The sequence below is a fragment of the Cetorhinus maximus genome, chromosome 23 (assembly GCF_964194155.1).
Source record: "Cetorhinus maximus chromosome 23, sCetMax3.hap1.1, whole genome shotgun sequence".
In the NCBI taxonomy this organism is placed as follows: domain Eukaryota; kingdom Metazoa; phylum Chordata; class Chondrichthyes; order Lamniformes; family Cetorhinidae; genus Cetorhinus; species Cetorhinus maximus.
The window spans coordinates 29,682,561-29,702,729 of NC_135901.1; the positions used below are offsets into that span (position 1 = coordinate 29,682,561).

General features: G+C 44.9%; 5 protein-coding genes across 5 annotated transcripts in view; 2 read left to right on the forward strand and 3 right to left on the reverse strand.

Annotated features, from left to right (window-relative positions):
- Window positions 1–20,169, reverse strand: part of LOC144696973 (uncharacterized) — a 280,733-nt gene that overhangs the window by 206,284 nt on the left and 54,280 nt on the right. The gene's annotated exons all lie outside the window — the stretch shown is intronic.
- The window catches only part of LOC144697199 (uncharacterized), a 243,973-nt gene that overhangs the window by 190,151 nt on the left and 33,653 nt on the right, over window positions 1–20,169 (forward strand). The gene's annotated exons all lie outside the window — the stretch shown is intronic.
- The window catches only part of LOC144697164 (uncharacterized), a 193,567-nt gene that overhangs the window by 154,116 nt on the left and 19,282 nt on the right, over window positions 1–20,169 (reverse strand). The window lies entirely within an intron of this gene.
- Window positions 8,690–20,169, forward strand: part of LOC144697953 (uncharacterized) — a 113,597-nt gene continuing 102,117 nt past the window's right edge. Inside the window, 1 exon segment of the mRNA XM_078569908.1 lies at window positions 8,690–9,420. Within this exon segment, the coding sequence (XP_078426034.1) occupies window positions 8,839–9,420 (582 nt within the window). The 5' untranslated portion in view covers window positions 8,690–8,838.
- LOC144697169 (uncharacterized) lies at window positions 14,259–15,637 on the reverse strand. The gene is made up of 2 exons (XM_078569024.1): window positions 14,974–15,637; window positions 14,259–14,889 (listed from the first exon to the last, which is right to left on the reverse strand). Exons 1-2 carry the CDS (start codon window positions 15,492–15,494, stop codon window positions 14,664–14,666), a joined length of 747 nt encoding a protein of 248 aa, XP_078425150.1. The 5' UTR covers window positions 15,495–15,637; the 3' UTR covers window positions 14,259–14,663.

Here is a 20,169-nt window from a genome sequence, read left to right on the forward strand (position 1 = left end):
GGCAGCATCTGTGAAGAGAGAGAAACAGAGTGAACTTTTCCAGTCCAATATGACTCTTCCTCAGAATTTCAGAGAGGGAGAAATGTGATGGGTTTGATGCTGTTGAGAAAGGTGGGGGGTGGGGTCAGGTAGAATAAAAGGTCAGGGTCATGCTTGTGGACTGAGTGGAGGTGTTCCACAAAGAGGGCAGCGAACAGGGGACAGATGAAATAATGAGAAACCATTTGGGTCGAGAACATTGTGCACATCCTTTTACTCTGGTTGTCTTTGATCCACAAATAATTTTCTGTTTTTTAACCATGTTCTGTTTCATTAATAAACTTTTATCAGTAAAAATATTTGATTTTTCTGGATTTTTCAGGATTAGATATCTGCACTTTAGGGAAAGTGGGTGAGAGGGGTTGGCAGGCTCTTTAGCAGAGAGTGAGTCCCTCTAAGGTAATTGGCAATTTGCAGGGCCAAGGGGAAAAAGCAGAGCAGTTAGATGAATCAGAAAGTCCTTTCAAAGAGATGGCAGGGGCACGATGGGCTGAATGGACTCCTTCTGCCTGTGAATCTGAGCCTCCTGCTTTTGTGCAGGTTAAAAGGGACAGATTTCATTTCAGCCTCTTCCCTGTATGTGTATTTAAAGAGACGGGTTTCTGTTCAGCTCTGAGTGACCGATATAACAATGTCCCAACTCCTCTGTATATTTAAACATGGAACAAAGCCTTGCATGGCCGATTAAAGTGAACAGCCTTCCTGTAGCTCTCTCTGGACGCAGCAAAAAAGTGTTTGACTGCTTAACAAGAGCAGTGTCCCCTGAAAATAATTCAAACACCTCAACAAAAACAACCTGCATTTATGTAGCATCTTTAAACATCCCAGGGAGCTTCACAGGAGCAATTACCAAGCAGAAGTTGACACTGAGCCACATTAAGAGATATTAGCTCAGATGACCAGTAGCTTGGTCAGAGAGGTAGGTTGAAGAAGTGTCCTGAAGGAGCAAAAAAATCGAGGAGCAGAGAGGTTTAGGGAGGGAATTCCAGAGCGTAGGGCCCAGGCAGCTGAAGACACGGCCCCCAGTGGTTCTGCAATTGAAACCGGGGATCATGAAGAGGCCAGAATTAGTGGAGCTCAGATATCTTGGAGGATTGTAGGGATGGAGAAGATTACAGAGATGGGGGGAGTGAGTGACCATGTGGTGATTTGAAAAAAAGGAGGCCGTGGAGGGATTTGAAAAGAATGAGCCAGAATTTAGCTCAATCAACATCCCATTCACTTTTACAGAGGTAAATTGGGCCCAAGAAGGAGAATCCTAAAATTGAGGCATTGCTTGAGTGGGAGCCAATGTCGGTCAGTGAGCACAGGGGGTGATAGGTGAACGGGACTGAGTGTGAGTTGGGAGACAGGCAGCAGAGTTTCTCTATTGAAGAAAATTAGTCCCGTTCTGTACATTTCCCATCACACCGCTTATGTCTAAGATCAAGCTGACATCATCGCATTCCATTGGGATTGCGCAATCTGCTGATGTCATCACATTCTATTGTGACGGTGTCATAAGATGACATCAGCATGTTTGTGATTCCACAATCGGCTGACACCAGACTATAGGCTTCATTGGGAGTGTGGGATTAGCTGATGGTTGCACATTGCTTTATCATTGTGCAGTGAGCAGAAACATTCGTTTGTAAACAGAATTTTTAACTACGTGTACAGAATTGATCTTCAGATCTGGAAAATGATCTGGATCTGGAACATTTACCACTAAAATTAACAAATTTGCTTGTGCAAATGTATGTGACTTTTTTGAGGACAGTTTGTTATCATTGTTTACAATAAGTTGTTGTGGAGAAAAAAACATTGGGTGAAATAATCTCCCAATGTTAACAAACGCTTTTAAAATTTTGAGTATTTCTGAAAAACGAGACATGCTGTTGAAGTTTTTTGTCTTGCATTCATCAGGACAGATGCAAGAACACTAAATGTCAAAGGGAACAACAATTTATACTGACTGAGAAACAGGGTGTTGATTGGTTGGCACATGTACTCTGATTGGTTGAGGGGTTTCCATGGGGAATGCACCAGGGAATAATTGTCCACCAAACTTTTGTTTAATTGAAAAGGTGAAATGCCTGGTCAAATTCCTTTTGCCTGCAGAGGACCGGGCTCTGCATACAAATACAAAAGATTCCAAGATCTGGATCTGGTTCGCATCTTCACCAAATGTAATCATTTCTTCCTTGGGCCATATCATATTTGCATACTATGCTTGTTCAAATCCAACTGTTCATTTTTGAGATGTATTAAAGACAGACAATCAAGGATGAAAACATGCTCTGTATCTGCAAAGCAGAAAAATATTAATGTATTTATTAACAGCATCCATCTGCACACCCAACAACCTGTTCTGAAAACTCTGCTCACATTTTGACAGCTGTGACAAATTCCACCCCAGCAGCAGAGACAATCCACAACATTCGAAAACAATCAACATTTGAAATAAAGCAAACTACAACAATCGAAAAGAAAAGGTTGATTCTCCTGATCTTCCAATGTGAACGGATCCCTTCAAAAATTCCAGGATTCGGATCTTCACCAAAAACAAATTAGTTCTTCCGTGGGCCATATCCTGTCGGAAACAATGACGATAACATGGTAGAATTTAGCATTCAGTTTGAGAGTGAGAAACTTGGGTTGGAAACAGCGGTGCTAAACTTAAATAAGGGAATCACAAGGGAATGAGGGCAGAGTTGACTGGAGTGGACTGGGGAAGGAGTTTAGCAGAAAAGATGGTTGATGAACAATGGCAGACGTTTAAGAAAATAGTTCATGACTCACAACAAAGATACATCCCAGTGAGGAAGAAGGATTCTAGGAAGGGGATAAACCAACCATGGTTAACCAAGGCAGTTCATGGTAGTATCAAATTGAAAGAAAAAACGTACAATATGGCAAGGATTAGTGGTAAACCAGAAGATTGGGAAAGTTTTAAAAACCAACAAAAGATTACCAAAAAAAAGAGAGAAAATAAACTTTGTGGGTAAACTAGCAAGTAACATAAAGACGGACAGTAAGAGCCTCTCTACGTATATGAAAAGGAAGAGAGAGGGAAAAGTGAACAGAGACCCCTAAGAGAATGAGGCTTGGGAGATAATAATGGGGAACCAGGAAATGGCAGAGGAGTTGAATACATACTTTGCCTCAGTCTTCACGGTAGAAGACACTAACAGCATTCCAAAAATACTAAATCATCAAGGGGCAAAGCCGGTGGGGGGTGGTGTTGGGGGAGGAAATAAATACAAAAACTATCACCAGAGAAAAAGTACTAGAGGAACTAATGGGGCTAAAGGCCGATAAATCCCCTGGACCTGATGGGTTGCATCCTAGGATATTAAAGGAAGTAGCTACAGAGATGGTGGATGCAGTGGTAGTGATCTTCCAAGAGTTCTCAGATTCTGGAAAAGTCCCAAAGGATTAGAAAATTGCCAATGTAACACCCTTATTCAAAATGGGAGGGAGACAAAAAAAAGGAAGCTATTTGCTTAACATCTGTCATTGAGAAAATATTAGAGTCTATTATAAAGGATGTAATAGCAGAGCATTTAGAAATACATTATATAATCAAGCAGAGTCAGCATGGCTTCATGAAGGGGAAATCATGCCTGACAAATTTATTTGAATTCTTTGAAGAGCTAACAAGCAGGATAGATAAAGGGGAGCCAGTAGATGTGATATATTTGGATTTCCAAAATGTATTTGATAAGGTACCACACATAAGGCTAATTAATAAGATAAGAGCCCATGGTGTTGGCATGGATAGAGGATTGGGTAACTAATAGAAGACAGAGAGTTGGGATAAGGGGGGAATTTTCAGGATGGCAACTTGTAACTAATGGGGTGCCAAAGGGATTGGTGCCGCAATTATTTACAACATATATTAATGAGTTGGATGAGGGAAGTGAATGTAATATCGCCAAGTTTACGGATGACGCAAAAATAGGTAGGAAGGCAATTGGTGAGGATGACACAAAGAGTCTACAGAGGGATATAGACAGGTTAGGTGAGTGGGCAAAAACTTGGCAGATGGAATGTAATGTAGGAAAATGTGAGGCTATATACTTTGGCAGGAAGAATAGAGGAGTTGAATATTATTTAAATATCGAAAGACAACAGAAAGCTGCGCAGAGGGACTTGGGGGTCCTTATGCATGAATCACAAAAAGCTTACATACAAGATCAACAGGTAATAGGGAAGGCAAATGGAATGTTGGCCTTTATTTCAAAGGGAATGGAGTATAAACATAGGGAAGTCTTGCTAAAATGATACAAGGCACTAGTTAGACCACACCTAGAATACTGTGAACAGTTTTGGTCCCCTTATCTAAGGAAAGATATACTGGCATGGGATTCAGTCCAGAGAATTGCTAGGTTGATCCCGGGTATGGAGGGATTTTCTTATGAGGAGAGATTGAGTCGGTTGGGCCTGTACTCATTGGAGTTTAGAAGAATGAGAGGTGACCTTATTGAAACATATAAGATTCTTAGGAGGCTTGACAGGGTAGATGCTGAGAGGTTGTTGCCCTTTGTGGGAGAGTCTAGGACTAGAGGGCACAATCTCAGAGTAAGGGGTCGTCCATTTAAGACAGAGATGAGGACGAATTTCTTCTCTCAGAGGGTAGTCAATCTGTGGAATTCTTTACCGCAGAGGGCTGTAGAGGCTGGGTCATTAAGTATATTCAAGGCTGGGATAGACATATTTAATCAATAAGGGAATCAAGGGTTATGGGGGAAACGGCAGGAAAGTGCAGTTGAGGATTATCAGATCAGCCATGATCTCATTGAAATGCGGAGCAGACCCAATGGGCTGAATGGCCTACTTCTGCTCCTCCGTCTTATGGATCTCCAATTAGTGTGGCTTTATACTCTTTTGATTAAACAAATTAAACTAAATTAACAAATCAGGAACAAAGTGAAAAGTAGCCCCTTAAAGGGATACTGCAAAAAGAAAAACTAATCTTAAAGGAAACTTACAGCCTCAAATTAAAATGTGATTCGAGGGGTCAATACAGCACCCCAGTCCCCACTGTGACCACCGGGCACGGAAGGCCTCGATGGTGCCGGCAGACACCGCGTCTCCCTCTCCAGGGACACCCGGCCGTGAACGTAGCCGCGGAAAAGGGGCAGACAGGCCGGACGACCCCCTCGATCGCCCACTGCCTGGACCTGTTGATGGCCACCTTGGCCAGGCCCAGCAGCAGGCTTATGAGGAGATCCTCCTCCCTCCTCACACCCCTCCACACAGCGCGAGTGTTGTTTCATACGTGCTCAAGTAAGCATCTAATCAATGCCCTCCACCTGTATATACTTATCCTCAATTGATACAATTAACAGCCATAGTCTGAACAGAAGGCTCTCTGATCGGGGTGATTGCCATGGTGTCTCAGTCGGTCGGATGACTCTGTGAATCCCTTTCCACATTCACAGCAGATGAACGGCCTCTCTCCTCCGTGTGTGGTTGCCTGTGCTTCTGCAACCTGGATGAATCCGCGAATCCCTTCCCAAACTCAGAGCAGGTGAACGGCCTCTCCCCAGTGTGAACTCGCTCATGTCTCCCGAGGCTGGAGAAATCCCCGAAGCCCTTCCCACACTTGAAGCAGATGAACGGCCTTTCTCCACTGTGAACTCGCTGGTGTGTTAGCAGATTGGTTGACCGAGTAAATCGTTTTCCACACACGGAGCAGGGGAATGGTCTCTCTCTGGTGTGAACCGCCTGGTGTTGCAGCGGGGTTGACAACTGAATGAATGCTTTCCCACACAAGGAACAGGTGAATGATCTCTCCCCAGTGTGAACTCTCTCATGCACCAGCAGGTTGGATGAATGACTGAATCCCTTCCCACACTCAGAGCAGGTGCATAGCACCTTCCCAGTGTGAACTCGCTGGTGATTCTGCAGGGCAGATGAATTAGTGAATCCCTTCCCACACTCAGAGCTGGTGAACAGCTTCTCCCTGGTGTGTATTCGCTGGTGTCTCCACAGGTTGGATGAAAGAGTTTCTTCCACAAAGGAAACATTAGAATGACCTCACCCCAGTATGAACTCGCTGGTGTCTCGCGAGGCTGGATGAATCGCCGAATCCCTTCCCACACACAGAGCAGGTGAATGGCCTTTCCCCGGTGTGAACTCGCTGGTATGTCAGCAGACTGGGTGATCTAGTAAATCCCTTGCCACACTCAGAGCAGGTGAATGGCCTCCCTCCAGTGTGAACTGCCTGGTGTCGCAGCAGGGGTGATAACTGAGTGAATCCCTTCCCACAAATGGAGCAGGTGAATGGCCCCTCCCCGGTATGAACCTGCATGTGCACCAGCAAGTTGAATGACTGAGTCAATCCCTTCCCACACTCGGAGCAGGTGAATGGCCTTTCCACGGTGTCAGTGCGTCGATGTGTTTCCAGCTCAGACGGGGCTTTGAATCCCTTCCCACAATACCCACATTTTCTGGGTTTCTCCATGGTGCGCATGTCCTTGTGTCTCTTTAGGTTCTACAATCAAATGAAGACTCATCCACACAGAACATGTGCATGGTCTCTCCTCACTGTGGATAGCGATGTTTTTTCAGGCTGTGTAACTGGTTAAAGCTGTTTCCACAGTCAGTGCACTGGAAAAACTCTCACTCGAGTGTCACAGTGTCTTTAAGAGAGAGAGAGAGAGAGACCTGGGCCAATCTTTCCAGAGACTGCACCCTCCCTGGATTCACTTCCTTTCCCTTCAGTTCCTGCAAGTCAACAATTTCCCCCCAGAATGAGAAAAGAAATGGAAAAGGGGAAACATTGATTTCCTCACAATGTTGCCCAGAGGAGGAAGTTTCAATCTGAAGCTCATTGTCCAACTTCTGCATTGTGACGTCAAAATGGAACCGTGCCTGAATCAGCCAATAGGAATCACGGTGTTCTGCGATGACGTCCTCGGGTTCCAGTCTGTAGGCCAGGCGTTCGGACACGGGAGCCCCGCCCCCACCCATTGTTCCCCCTCCACCTCCTCGAGCCAAGGTTTCCAGACAACCGGCTGACGGCTCCGGCCAGGGCGAGAAGCCGCTTGTCGAACTCGGGAGAGGGGAAGCTGCGCATGTGCGGGGTAGATCCCGCCCCTTCCCTTCATGCTGAGGGATTGACCAACAGGAAGAGTTGGAGGACCGGAAGGACTCTAGTCCACCAGCCAATCAGAGCGCGAGCTTTGTGTGAATGAAGATTGAGCTTCACGCAGACGAAAACTTCCTCCTGTTTCCAACATCTGTGAGTAAAACACTTTCTTTTCTCCCCCTTTCCATTTCTTTTCTCATTCTGGGGGCAAATTGTTGACTTGCAGGAACTGAAGGGAAAGGAAGTGAATCCATTTAAAGGAGAATTAGCATTTGTTTTGAAAATGCTTCTGATTTTTTTAGACCCCAAGGTGATCAATGTTGGGTCCCTGGTATCTGCCCGGGTGGGGGGAGGGGCACCAGACCTGGCCTCAGTGCCACAGGAGGCAAAGCCGGGGTTCCTGCTCCTCACGGTGATCCCCCGGCTGGGAGGGGCCTTAGGTCTTATTCATCAAGAATGTGCCCCCCTCACGTCGCTCCCGGAGGGTCAATCGGCAAATGGTGTAGCCAACGTGCAGCCAGTGCCAGGGTGTGAAGGGTGGACACTGAGAGGCTGTTTCCCCCGGCTGGGGAATCTAGAACACGGGGGCACAGTCTCAGGATAAGGGGCCGATCATTTCAGACTGAGATGAGGAGTAATTTCTTCACTCAGAGGCTTGTGAATTTTTGGAATTCTCTTATCCATCTGGTTCACCAATACCTTTCAGGGAAGGAAATCTGCTGCCCTTACCTGGTCTGACCTACATGTGAATCTGGACCCACAGTGATGTGGCTGACCCTTAACTGCCCTCGTAAATGGCCGAGCAAGACACTCAGTTGAACCAAACCGCGACAGAAAAGTCGGACCTGATGGACTGCAGAGGTTCACAAGGTGGCTCAGCCCCAACTTTTCAAGGGCAACTAGGGAGGGGCAACAACTATTGGCCTTGCCTGTCACGCCTACATTACATGAAATGATAATAAAAATCCCAGCATGTTGTGGGTGCCCAGTCACTGAGTATCTTCAAGAGAGAGAATGATAGCTTTTTGAATATTATAGGATGAACGGATTTGGGGACAGTGCAGGTCAGGCATGATCTTACTGAATGACAAAATAGGCTTGAGGGGCAGAATGGCTTCTTCCTGCTCCTATTTCTTATGTTCTTATGTTACCAGGATCATCAGGAGAGAATGGGAATAATTAACACATCGAGTAATCATTGAGGACAGAAGGAGGGAGGGGAGTGAGTGTGGGTGGGTGGATGGGTGGGGAGGATTTACAGATGAGATGGGCGAACAATTGAATCCAATCAAGGATTATCTGTTCTGAATTTCTAATCTGTACCCACAGTGATGTCTTTTGTAAACTCCTTTTACAGGACATTAGAAGGGGAGGATTCACAGACAGAACTTACAAATGAAACGTGACGTCAGGATCTGATAGAATCACTCGATTCATCAGGAGCTGAATATCATCGGCCTTTGAATCTAGAAGGAGAAATTTTTGTCTGTTCTGCCTCTTTCAAAAGATTTTAAACATAAGTGTCACTGAAAAAGCATTGAGACACACACACCTGAGTGGAGAGTATTCCAGTACACTGACTGTGGAAAGAGCTTTAACCAGTTACACAGACTGAAAAACATCACACCATTCACAGCGGAGAGAGACCGCTCATGCATTCGCTGTGAGGACGAGGCATGAACTGATCGTCGAATCTGGAGAGACACAAGGATACTCACACCATGGAGAGATCGTGGAAATGTGGGAACTGTGGGAAGGGATTCAAAGTCCCATCTGAGCTAGAAACTCATCGGCGCATTCATACCGGGGAGAGGCCGTTCACCTGCTCTGAGTGTGGGAAGGGATTCACACAGTTATCCCACCTGCAGATACACCAGCGAGTTCACACTGGAGAGAGGCCATTCACCTGCTCTGGGTGTGGGAAAGGATTCACTAATTCATCCAACCTCCTGACACACCAGCGAGTTCACACTGGGGAGAGGCCATTCGCCTGCTCTGAGTGTGGGAAGGGATTCAGTGATTCATCCACCCTACGAACACACCAGCGAGTTCACACTGGGGAAAAGCCATTCACCTGCTCTGAGTGTGGAAAGGGATTCACTCAGTTATCCAACCTGCGGAAGCACCGGCGACTTCACACCGGGGAGAGGCCGTACACCTGCTCTGAGTGTGGGAAGGGATTCAGTGATTTATCCAACCTGCTGGCGCATGAGCGAGTTCACACTGGAGAGAGGCCGTTCACCTGCCCTGTGTGTGGGAAGAGATTCACTCAGTCATGCCACCTGCTGAGACACCAGCGAGTTCACAAGTGATTCCAGGGGTTGGATTCTGCTGTTTTTGCTGCTGTTAATCACATCCAGGACTGAACCATGTTCATTCTGACAGTTGGTGAAGTGGGAGGGTCGGAGGGTTTCTTTCTGCCGGACTGGCCGGTCTCACGACTTTGCTTTCAGTGGCTGATACTCTTTGAGCCTGGGAGTGCACATTTCCACTGAAATGATCCACAAAAGCTGATGAAAGACAATTATTTTATCCTGGATAGTAAATAGTGTTTTTCCTACCACTACAGGTAGATTTCCAATAAATACATCTGTGAGAAATGAGACATTGAATGAATGATACTTTTCAGCATAGATATAGAATTCTTACAGAATTTGTTGTGTTACATAACTCTGAATTTAAAAAACACATAGTCTCTAGAAACAGGCTCGGGTTCGATGAGATGATAGTGTAGTGGTAATGTCACTGGATCCGGAGGCCCAGCCTAATGCTCTGGGGACATGGGTTCAAATCCCACTGTGGCCCGTTATGTGAATTTGATTAATTATATTTGGAATATAAAACTAGTCTCAGTCATGGTGACCATGAAAGTATCATTGGTTGTTGTAAAAACCCATCTGGTTCACTAATGTCCTTTAGGGAAGAAAATCTGCCGTCCTTATGTGGTCTGGTCTGTCTGTGACGACGGGGCCACAGCAATGTGGTTGACCCTTTACTGCCCTCTGGAATATTGTGTCCAGGAGGTATTAGGAATGAACAACAAATGCTGTCCTTGTCAGCAACACCCACATCCCATGAAGGAATTTTTGACATGTCCCTGGAAATGTCGAGATCTCCTGTTTCAGGTTTCCATGTCAACATTCCTCAGTGGATAGGACAGCGTCTTGTTGCCTTTTCTCTGTACAAGTGCCTGGGAAGAGCTAACAAATGGCCCTCAGCAGGAGATAAACTCAAAGTGTTGCTGAAAAGAAAGACATTTCGAAGCTTTTCGTCTGGCATTCAGCAACATTTGAGCAGCAGCTGAAGCTCGCCGTTTCACGCTGCTGCTATGCAGTAGCAACACGAGTGGTATTCACTGAAATTCATATACCAGTCGCTCACTTGTGTGATAGGCGGAATGTCTTTTTGCCTTGACAGCAGCATCCTGTTAGTGGGGAATACCACTCAAGTTGCTACTGAATAGTTCTGTCCTACCAAATGACTATTTGCTCCTATTTCCTTTTTCTACATGGAGGTCACAAATGTTAACAGTACACCCAGTGGAGTCTAACTATGGAATGAATCAGGTGAAGCATAACTTCCCTGCTTTTCAAATCTTTCCTTTTCAAAATGAACACTTTTATGGACACCTCAGTCACTGAAGCTAATAACGAAAACTCCAGTATAAATGACATGTTTTTGACAGACAAATGTTGAAGTTTTAGTTTCGCGCCACAAGTTTCAACTTCCCATTTGAGCCTCCAGCACCATTCTGTCTCCCTATTGCTCATGTCAGCGACAGCCAGGTGACGGAGCTGAGAGCTGAATTTAGCTGAGAATAATGGGGCCTGCGCCCCAGTTGGGAAACTGCCATGGGCGTCGCACTGACAGAGAGACAGGAAAGTGCTGGAGAACTGACTGGGAAATGGGCCTCCAACCAATCGGGACACGGGAGGGGGTGACCGGAGCTGATGGTGACACAACCCCCGGGGTTCAGTGCCCCTGTGTCCAAAGCGGGAGTCACAGGAACAGGGTACAGAGGAGCTGAAGAGAAACCATTTGAGTCCAGAATATTGTGCACATCCTTTTACTCTGGTTCTCTTCGGAATTTTCTGTTTTTTTAACCATGTTCTGTTTCATTAATAAACTTTTATCAGTAAAAATATTTGATTTTTCTGGACTTTTCATGATTAGATTTCTGCAGTACAGGGAAAGTGGGTGCGAGGGGTTGGCAGGCTCTTGAACAGAAAGTGAGTCCCTCTAAGATAATTGGCAAAGGAGCCAGAGGGGGAGTTGAGTTTTTATTTTTGACACAGTGATGTTAGAAAATGGGGGTCAGGGAGTCAATTAACCCTTTATCCCCTTTCCCAAACTCTGAAATGATTCACAGTGATAACCCTTATTGGTGACAGTGGTTAGATTTTATTCAGTATAAATAAGACCTGACACATGCTCATGTCTGAGCAGTAGTATCAAAGTGCAGCAGCATTACCGTTACACTCTGGGTAGAAGCACCATCTCCACATAAATGCTCCCTGCTCTGCCCCAGATGCCATGGCACCAGTCAAGGCAATATGTAAAACCACTACAAATCTCTGTGCTTGGGGAATCCGTTGTGATACTTTCTTACATCACAAAGTCTATGAAGACTGATTTAACCCAGTCATTGCTGAGCTAACATTTGAACGGACCAATTACAAAACCTGTCATTGAACCATCTGTACCCGCCCAAGCCACGTCAAACTCTCAAACAATTGGCTTCCCACCCTCCGTCCCCGGTACAGGGAGTCAGCATTCCCATGCCAAGCAGTGAAAACATGGTGGCCTTGACACCCATGTGTCGTCTAGGATTCAAGGCACTCTTGTTTTCTCTGTCCTCTGGGAGCTGTTCATCTCCCTGTTCCCACATAGCAAGTCGTCTGTTCTCAGCACTGCCAGATTTCTGCTGAGTTTTGGCCCCTTTTACACCTTTCAGATCAATAAAACATTTGGTCAATGAAGACCCAAACCACAATTTCCCATCCTGTCACCTGTCGACCATCCTCACCCAGAGAGTAATCACAACAGGAATAAAAACAGGAGAAGTGTAACAATCAGATTAAAAATAAATACACAGCCTGTCATAGTTTTTAATTTAGTTTTCACTAATTAGCAAGAAAACCTGGGGTCTCCCAGGATTCTTACAGTCCACATCTTGAGGGGGAGGACAACTCTCTCTCTGACCCCTCACTCTATTTCACTCTGTTATTTTCCAGTTCTGATCTGGCCCCGCCTGGGGTAACATCTACTCAAACTTTTCTTCTCCTGAAGGAGCACCGTGAGTTCTAGGTTACTAGGAAATAAGGACATATGGTTCAAGCAACAGATCAAGCATGGATGTAAAAGATTCTCCACCTCTCTCCTTACCCCTGTCCAACATGTGGCAGTTCTCACTCAGTATTATTTCTCCCAAGCCCTTAATTGTCCTAATCCAAATGTTTATCTCTGTCACTTCAATTTTACTCATTTTGTGATCATGACCAGTGTGTTTAATTCTACACTGATTATTTTAAAGTCAATTTCTCTCTGGATTGTGTGTCAATACTTTGATAATGTCAAAATATTGTCTCATTCTGGTCACATTAACCATTTCATGTCATGCTGTTTGTTAAATAGCTGTGTATGTTTGGGACCCATTCCTCAGTCCACTTCACCATGAATTTACGCATCCTATTGTCTTCACATGCAACAAATCACATCTGCACACTCACACCGGTATCCCAATGTCAGGCCACATATTCTGACCTTTCAGGTGTGCTTATCAAAAGATCAAAGTGAGTGTCTGTCTTTGCTTATCTCCCCCTGTTATAGTCCTGATATTTCGGGTCATGGCCAGACTGTCAAATGTGGTTTTCTTTAAAACAAAATTCATAGGTAAGAATGTAAATATCTCCCAGAGAAATCTATCAACTTATTCATCTCATCTACACCTCCCTGACTTTCACTAGAATGTAGGTGGATACCAGATTGATGCATTCCACTGATCACTCGGGTGAGTTACTCCAATTCCTTCACTGTCCAATACAATATATTCATCATGTCTTTAAAACAGAAATCAAACATTCCCAATTGATTTCAAGCATTAACATATTTTTTTTGCTCTTTATTGTAGATGTCAAGCTGGGATTGTTCTCCTTGGAGCAAAGGAGGTTGAGGGGAGATTTGATGGAGGTGTACAAGATTATGACAGGTTTAGATAAGGTGGACAAAGAAAAGCTGTTCCCATTCGCTGATGGTACAAGGATGAGGGGGACAGAGTTAAGGTTTTGGGCAGGAGATGCAGGGGGGATGTGAGGAGGAATATTTTCACACAGTGAGTGGCAATGACCTGGAACTTGCTGCCTATGAGGGGGGTGGAAGCAGAGACGATTAACAATTTAAAAAGGCAATTGGATGGATACTTGAAAGAATATGGACTTGATGGGCTGAATGGTCTCCTTGTGAGTTCTCAAGACTCCATGATCCAAAGAGAGAAATTTCAGCTGCTCCAGTCTCTCCAACTTACTGAAGTCCCTCATCCCTGGTGCCAATCTCGTAAATCTCCTCTGCACCCTCTCTAAGAACTTCACATCTTTCCAAAAGTGTAGGGTCCAGATATAGGGTTCCATTCTCAAGGGATAGAATTGAAAAGCAGGGAGCAGGCAGTTATGTTCAACTTGTTTTGAATCATGGTTAGACTACACTGGGAGTACTGTCAACATCTGTGATCTCCATTAAGAAAGAGGAAATAGAGGCACTGGAGAAGGGGCAACAAAGATTCACAAGAATAACACCAGAACTGAGAGCATTTAACCCTCAGGAAAGGCTGGGGCTGCTTTTCTCTAGAAAAGAGAAGACTGAAGGGTGACCTGATGGATGACTTTAAGATGATGAAGGGGTTCAATAATCCAATTGGGATTTCATGAGAAACTTCTTTACCCAGAGAGTGGTGAGAATGTGGAACTCGCTACCATAGCGAGTGGTTGAGATGAATAACATGAATATATTTAAGGGGAAGCTAGATACATACATGAGGGAGAAAGGAATAGAAGGATATGCTGATGGGGAGAGATGAAGAGGGGTGGGCGGAGGCTCATGTGGAGCATAAATACTGTCAGAAACCAATTGGCCGACTGGCCTAGCCCTGTGCTGTAGACTCAATGGAACTGAGACAAATGTATTTATTTTAGATCTACCTGTAGTGGTAGGAAAAACACTATTTACTATCCAGGATAAAATAAATGTCCTTCATCAGCTTTTGTGGATCGTTTCAGTGGAAATGTGCACTCCCAGGCTCAAAGAGCATCAGCCACTGGAAGCAAAGTTGTGAGACCGGACAATCCAGCAGAAAGAAACCCACCGACCCTCCCACTTCACCAAGTGTCAGAATGAACATGGTTCAGTCCTGGATGTGATTAACAGCAGCAATAACAGCAGAATCCAACCCCTGGAATCACTTGTGAACTCGCTGGTGCTTCCTCTGGCTGGATGAGTCACTGAATCCCTTCCCACACTCAGAGCAGGTGAACGACCTCTCCCCCGTGTGAACCTACTGGTGTGTCCACAGGTGGGATGGCCTTTTAAACCTCTTTGCACAGTGAGAACAGGTGAATGGTCTCTCCTCAGTGTGAATCCTCTGGTGGAACATGAGATTCATAGAGTTTTTAATGCCACCGCCACAATCAGAGCATTTAAAAGGTCTCTCATTGGTGTGAGTGCTCTGGTGTCTCAGCAGGCTGGATGACTGAGTGAATCCCTTCCCACAGGCAGAGCAGGTGAATGGCCTCTCCCCGGTGTGAACTCACTGGTGTGTCTGCAGGTTGGATGATGTTCGAAATCTCTTTGCACAGTGAGAGCAGCTGAATAGCCTCTCCTCAGTGTGAATGCGCTGGTGGAACATCAGGTCTGCAGTGCTTTTAAAGCCACTCCCACACTCATAGCGTTGCAAGGGTTTCTCATTGGTGTGACTGCCCTGGTGTCTCAGCAGGTTGGATGACTGAGTGAATCCCTTTCCACACACGGAGCAGGTGAACGGTCTTTCCCCAGTGTGACTTTGCTGGTGTCTCAGCAGGTTGGATAACTGAGTGAATCCCTTCCCACAATCAGAGCAGGTGAATGGCCTCTCCCCGGTGTGAACTCGCTGGTGTTTACGCTGGGCAGATGAATCACTGAATCCCTTCCCACACTCAGAGCAGGTGAACAGCCTCTCTCCAGTGTGAACTTGCTGGTGATTTTGCAGGATGACTAACTGAGTGAATCCGTTCCCACACTTGGAGCAGGTGAATGGTTTCTCCCCGGTGTGACTGCGTCGATGAATTTCCAGCTCACTTGGGGATCTGAATCCCTTCCCACAGTCTCCACATTTCCACGGTTTCTCCATGGTGCGGGTGTCCTTGTGTCTCTCCAGATTCGATGATCAGTTGAAGCCTCATCCACTCATGACAACACGCTTAAAGTTTCTCCCCACTGTGAATGGTACGATGTTTTTTTCAGGCTGTGTAACTGGTTAAATCTCTTTCCACAGTCAGTGCACTGGAACACTCTCACTCGGGTGTGTGCTTTTCCAGTCACACTCTTGTTTAAAATGTTTTGACACAGACAGAACAGATATTTTTCCTTCTAGTTTCAAAGACCAATGATGCTCTGTCAGATCTCGATATGATGTTTACTTGGAGATTTCTCTCTAGCAAGTCCTCCCCTTCCAATATCCTGTAAAAGGAGTTGGCAAAAGTCATCACTGTCAGTACAGGATAGAAATTCAGTACAGACAATTCGAGTTTCTAAGAAACATTCTTTCCTCTCTCATTCCCCAAAAGCTATAAATCTCCGTACCACACGCTCTCCCTCTATTCTCACTCTGCTGTAACGAACATACATCCTCCCAATTTATGTGGTTATCTCCTGGAACTCACTGCCGCTGATTGTGGTGGGAGCAGAGACAATCAGTTATCTCAAAATAAAATTGTATGGACACTTGCAGTGGAACGGTGATATAGAGGGGGAATGGGACTGACTGGATCGTTCTGAGTCGGCATGGACTCGAGTTGTGCTGTAAGGACCATGACTGGAAAAATATAACATAGTGATCTACTGTATTAGAAGAGTAGAATCAATTATAAATGTACTTTATTACAGAACTATCAATAATCTATCTAATATGTACCATATAACAACACTAGACATATCTCTGTCCGATATTAATTCACTGTCCCCTTAAATGTCAGCCTTCTCCAGGGGAAACTACCCCTTTAATTGTGAACATGAAGAAAGAGATCATCCTTTTAGCCAGACAAATAAATATGTCAAGCTGAGGGAGCAAAGGATGTCGACGTCTTTAAGAGAGAGAGACCTGGGCCAACCTTTCCAGAGTCTGCACCCTCCCTGGATTCACTTCCTTTCCCTTCAGTTCCTGCAAGTCAACAATTTCCCCCAGAATGAGAAAAGAAATGGAAAGGGGGAGAAAAGAAAGTGTTTTACTCGCAGATGTTGGACACAGGAGGAAGTTTTAGTCTGTGTGAAGCTCAATCTTCATTCACACAAAGCCCGCGCTCTGATTGGCTGGAGGACAAGGCTCCTTCCGGTCCTCCAATTCTTCCCATTGGTCCATCCCTCAGGATGAAGGGAAGGGGGGTGGGCTCTGCCCGCACATGCGCAGCTTCACCGTTCCCTTCGACAACGCAGTCCCGGGCCGCCCGCTTGCGCGGCGGGTAGAGCGGTTTCCCCAGCGCGGAGGATTGTGGGAGCTGCGGCCGCCATTACTCATTCAGAGCCCAGTCTCCAAACTCTTGGGACTGGAATGGAAAGTGGGGGTGGGGGGCGGAGTGACCTCACCCTGACACAAAGTATATGTGGGTAGTGACTGGATTTGATTGTGACGTCCCCTTAGCCAAACAGTTTGTTAACTTCAGGTGTAAAGATTTAGACACCTGGGTGACATATTGGGGAGGGCCATAGGTGAGTGTGAAACTGAACCTTCAGGAGAGGAGAATTGTGGAAAAGCAGGAGGAGGATAGTAGGAAGAATTAGTGTTAAATTCAATAGGGAGAAGGAGTTGAATTGTGGGGTGGCAGATATTTATAATTTGAAAGGGGAAGAAACATGATTTTTTGATAATTAGAATTGTCATTTCTGAGCTTCTATCCTGTACTAACAGTGATGACTTGATAACATCAAACCTGTTGCACCTATTCATAACCTGGAGGTCCTTTCTCAGGTCAACCCTCAGCCTTGATTTCCCCAGACTGTTCACTCTACCCTGTAACTTAAACACTCTTAGTTCTGATATCATCCTTGTGAATCTTTCTTGCATCTCTTCGATATTCTCTATAGGGGTGTATAATTAAAATTTAGGCTTAGTTTAATTTGGTTGCAGGCACCTAATTTCTTAGTTCCAAATCGACCCTCTAAAATACTTTAATTCAAAGGAGACTTAACCATCAGGCAAGGCTAGACTCTGAAATAGCAAATAACATTGATATTTATTTAAAAGAAAAAAGTTTACTGACAAAATACACGAGCGACTTTCCCCAACTCAATTGGGCGACCACCCCAGGGATGAGTGTGAATCTTCCACAGGTTCCTGAACCAACAGTGATTTCCCACAATGCTGCCCTCAGAGGTCACTCAGTACCTCCACAAATAGAATCCAACTCACAAACCCAAGATGGTTCTTAAAACCCACTTTTAACCCTTGAATTAACATTACTACAGGCCTGTTGTCATCAGACAATTGGTCATTGTTCTTCCTGAGTTAATTTTATTGGATTGAACCATTTCCATGCATTGTTCCATGGAGCAGAACAATTGGACTGTTCAGGATCTTTCTTTTTAATCTGCGTTTAGACAATGTTACAGAGCGAGATGGGAGGATTGCACAGTGAATTCTAGCCCCACTACCTCACGGACCATAACAATAGTTTAAGTGTTTAATTCATCCGCAAAACAGACCAATTGTTACACTTTGCTACTGTTATTCCCAGCCTAAAAAAACTCTAACCAGGCTTTTTTAAGACAGCACAAAAAGTTGAATTATTATAAAACAAACTACTTTTTAAAAACAAGTGAATGAACTGATTAACATACAACTTGCAGTTTAGAAGTGCAACAATTTCCCCTTTTAAAAAAAATACAATTTTGAACCCCCATACACACACACACACACACAAACGCAAAACAGGACAAATCAAACACAGTCCCCTGCAGAGGCTGGAGTATGGCAGAATTTCTTTAAAAAGGATCACCACGATGTTGATCTAACAGTATTCTGGTCACAATAGGTCTGGAGGTTTCTCCAGATGGATTTTTTGGTGAAACAGTCCTTGATGACTCTTATTTATCACAACGTTGCAAACTTCCAAAAAACACAGATAAATTATCCTGATGAGATGTTTCTGAGGAAGGTTTAACACAAAGGTGGGGCAGAGAGAGCGGAACAGAGTCTTTTCTTCCAGCCTGCTTCGAAGGCGCACAATCTCTCTAACTGAGGGCTTTAAAGGACTAAGATGTTCAAAGAATACTTTTCTTAGGCCAGAGGGTTTTAACCAATCATCAAAAGTCTTTAGCCTGGCAACAGTGGTTCTTTGTTAATTTTGATACACAAAGTATCTCTTCCCTCTCCAGGTGTTCCCACTGGGTAGCTTAATTCACCCGTGATTTATTGACGAATAGCACATTCACAGCCCTGAATTAATATTGCAGACTTCTAATTCAATGTTCTTCAAATTATCCAAAAATGGGCTCCTCGCAACAAGATCATGAATGGTTTACATCGAGGACATAAAGAGAAACTGTTTCCACTGACAAAAAGGTTATTAACCAGAGGACACAGATTGAATGTGATTGGCATAAAAACCAGAGGGGAAATGAGGAAGATAAATCTTTACACAGTGAGGTGTTGTGATCCGGAATGCACTGCCTGAAAGGCTGGTGGAAGCAGATTCAACAAAGTGAATTGCATAAATACTGGAAGTGGACTAATTTGCAGGGCTCATGGGGAAAGGGCAGGATAGTGAGACTAATTGAGTAGCTCTTTCAAAGAGCCAGCACAGGCACGATGGGCTCAATGGGCCCCTTCTGTGCTGAGAGAGTCTGTGAACACAGCTAAATAAATGCGTGTCTGTAATATGTACAGTGATGTCAATAATGTCTGGAATTCCCTTTTTCACGTTTCAGAATTTTATCCCTTTCTTTCCAGATTGATTTTGGACAAAGAGAACAAAAGCAAATCACTTTCAGTACATTGAGGAGCCCCGATGTCTATTCTCAGCCAGCATTACAAAGGGGGAAAAGGACTGGATTCTCAGACCAGCAAGTCAAGGCCCCCTCTTTGAATGGCCACATCCCACAATGGATTCAGTGGCCTCTGAAGGGAACCAGCCTCGGTCCACACTGGGAGTTCCTGCCCCCCCTGTCGGCTGGCTCATGCTCCTGATGTACATGGCGTTGGTGAGACCTCATCTAGAGTATTGTGTCATGTTCTGGTCACCTTATATCAGGAAGGGTAAATACTTTAGAAGCTGTTCAGAGAAGGTTCACTCGACTGATACCTGGGATGGGTGGGTTATCTGAGGAGGCAAGGTTGGACAGGCTGGGCCTGTATCCAGTAGAGTTTAGAAGAATGGAAGGTGATCTTATTGAAACCTCTAAGATCCTGAGGGGACTTGACAGGGTGGATGCTGAAAGGAAGTTTCCCCTGTGGGAGAGACTAGAACTAGGGGACGTTGTTTAAAAATAAGGGTCTCCCATTTAAGATGGAGATGAGAAGAATCGTTTTCTCTCAGAGGGTCATGTGTCTTTGGAACTCTCTTCCCAAGACAGCGGTGGATTCAGGGTCAATGAATATATTTTAGGCAGAGGTAGATATATTCTTGACTAACAAGGGAGTCAAAGGTTATCGGGGAGAGGCGGAATGTGGAGTTGAAACCACAATCAGATCAGCCATGATCTTCGTGAAAGGAGCAGCAGACTCGAGGGGCTGAATGGCCCACTCCTGCTCCTAATTGATATGTTTGTATGGATGAACTGCCCCAAAGGACAGGGGCTTGTCGATTTAAAAA

Excerpts from the sequence above, each read along its gene's own strand:
- LOC144697169 (XM_078569024.1), bottom strand. The coding sequence starts at position 15,494 with ATGGAGAAACCGTGGAAATGTGGAGACTGTGGGAAGGGATTCAGATCC. Across the intron at positions 14,890-14,973 it reads ACTGAGGAGAGGCTATTCAG|CTGCTCTGCCTGTGGGAAGG; the intron begins CTGCTCTCACTG and ends GAGGCCATTCAC.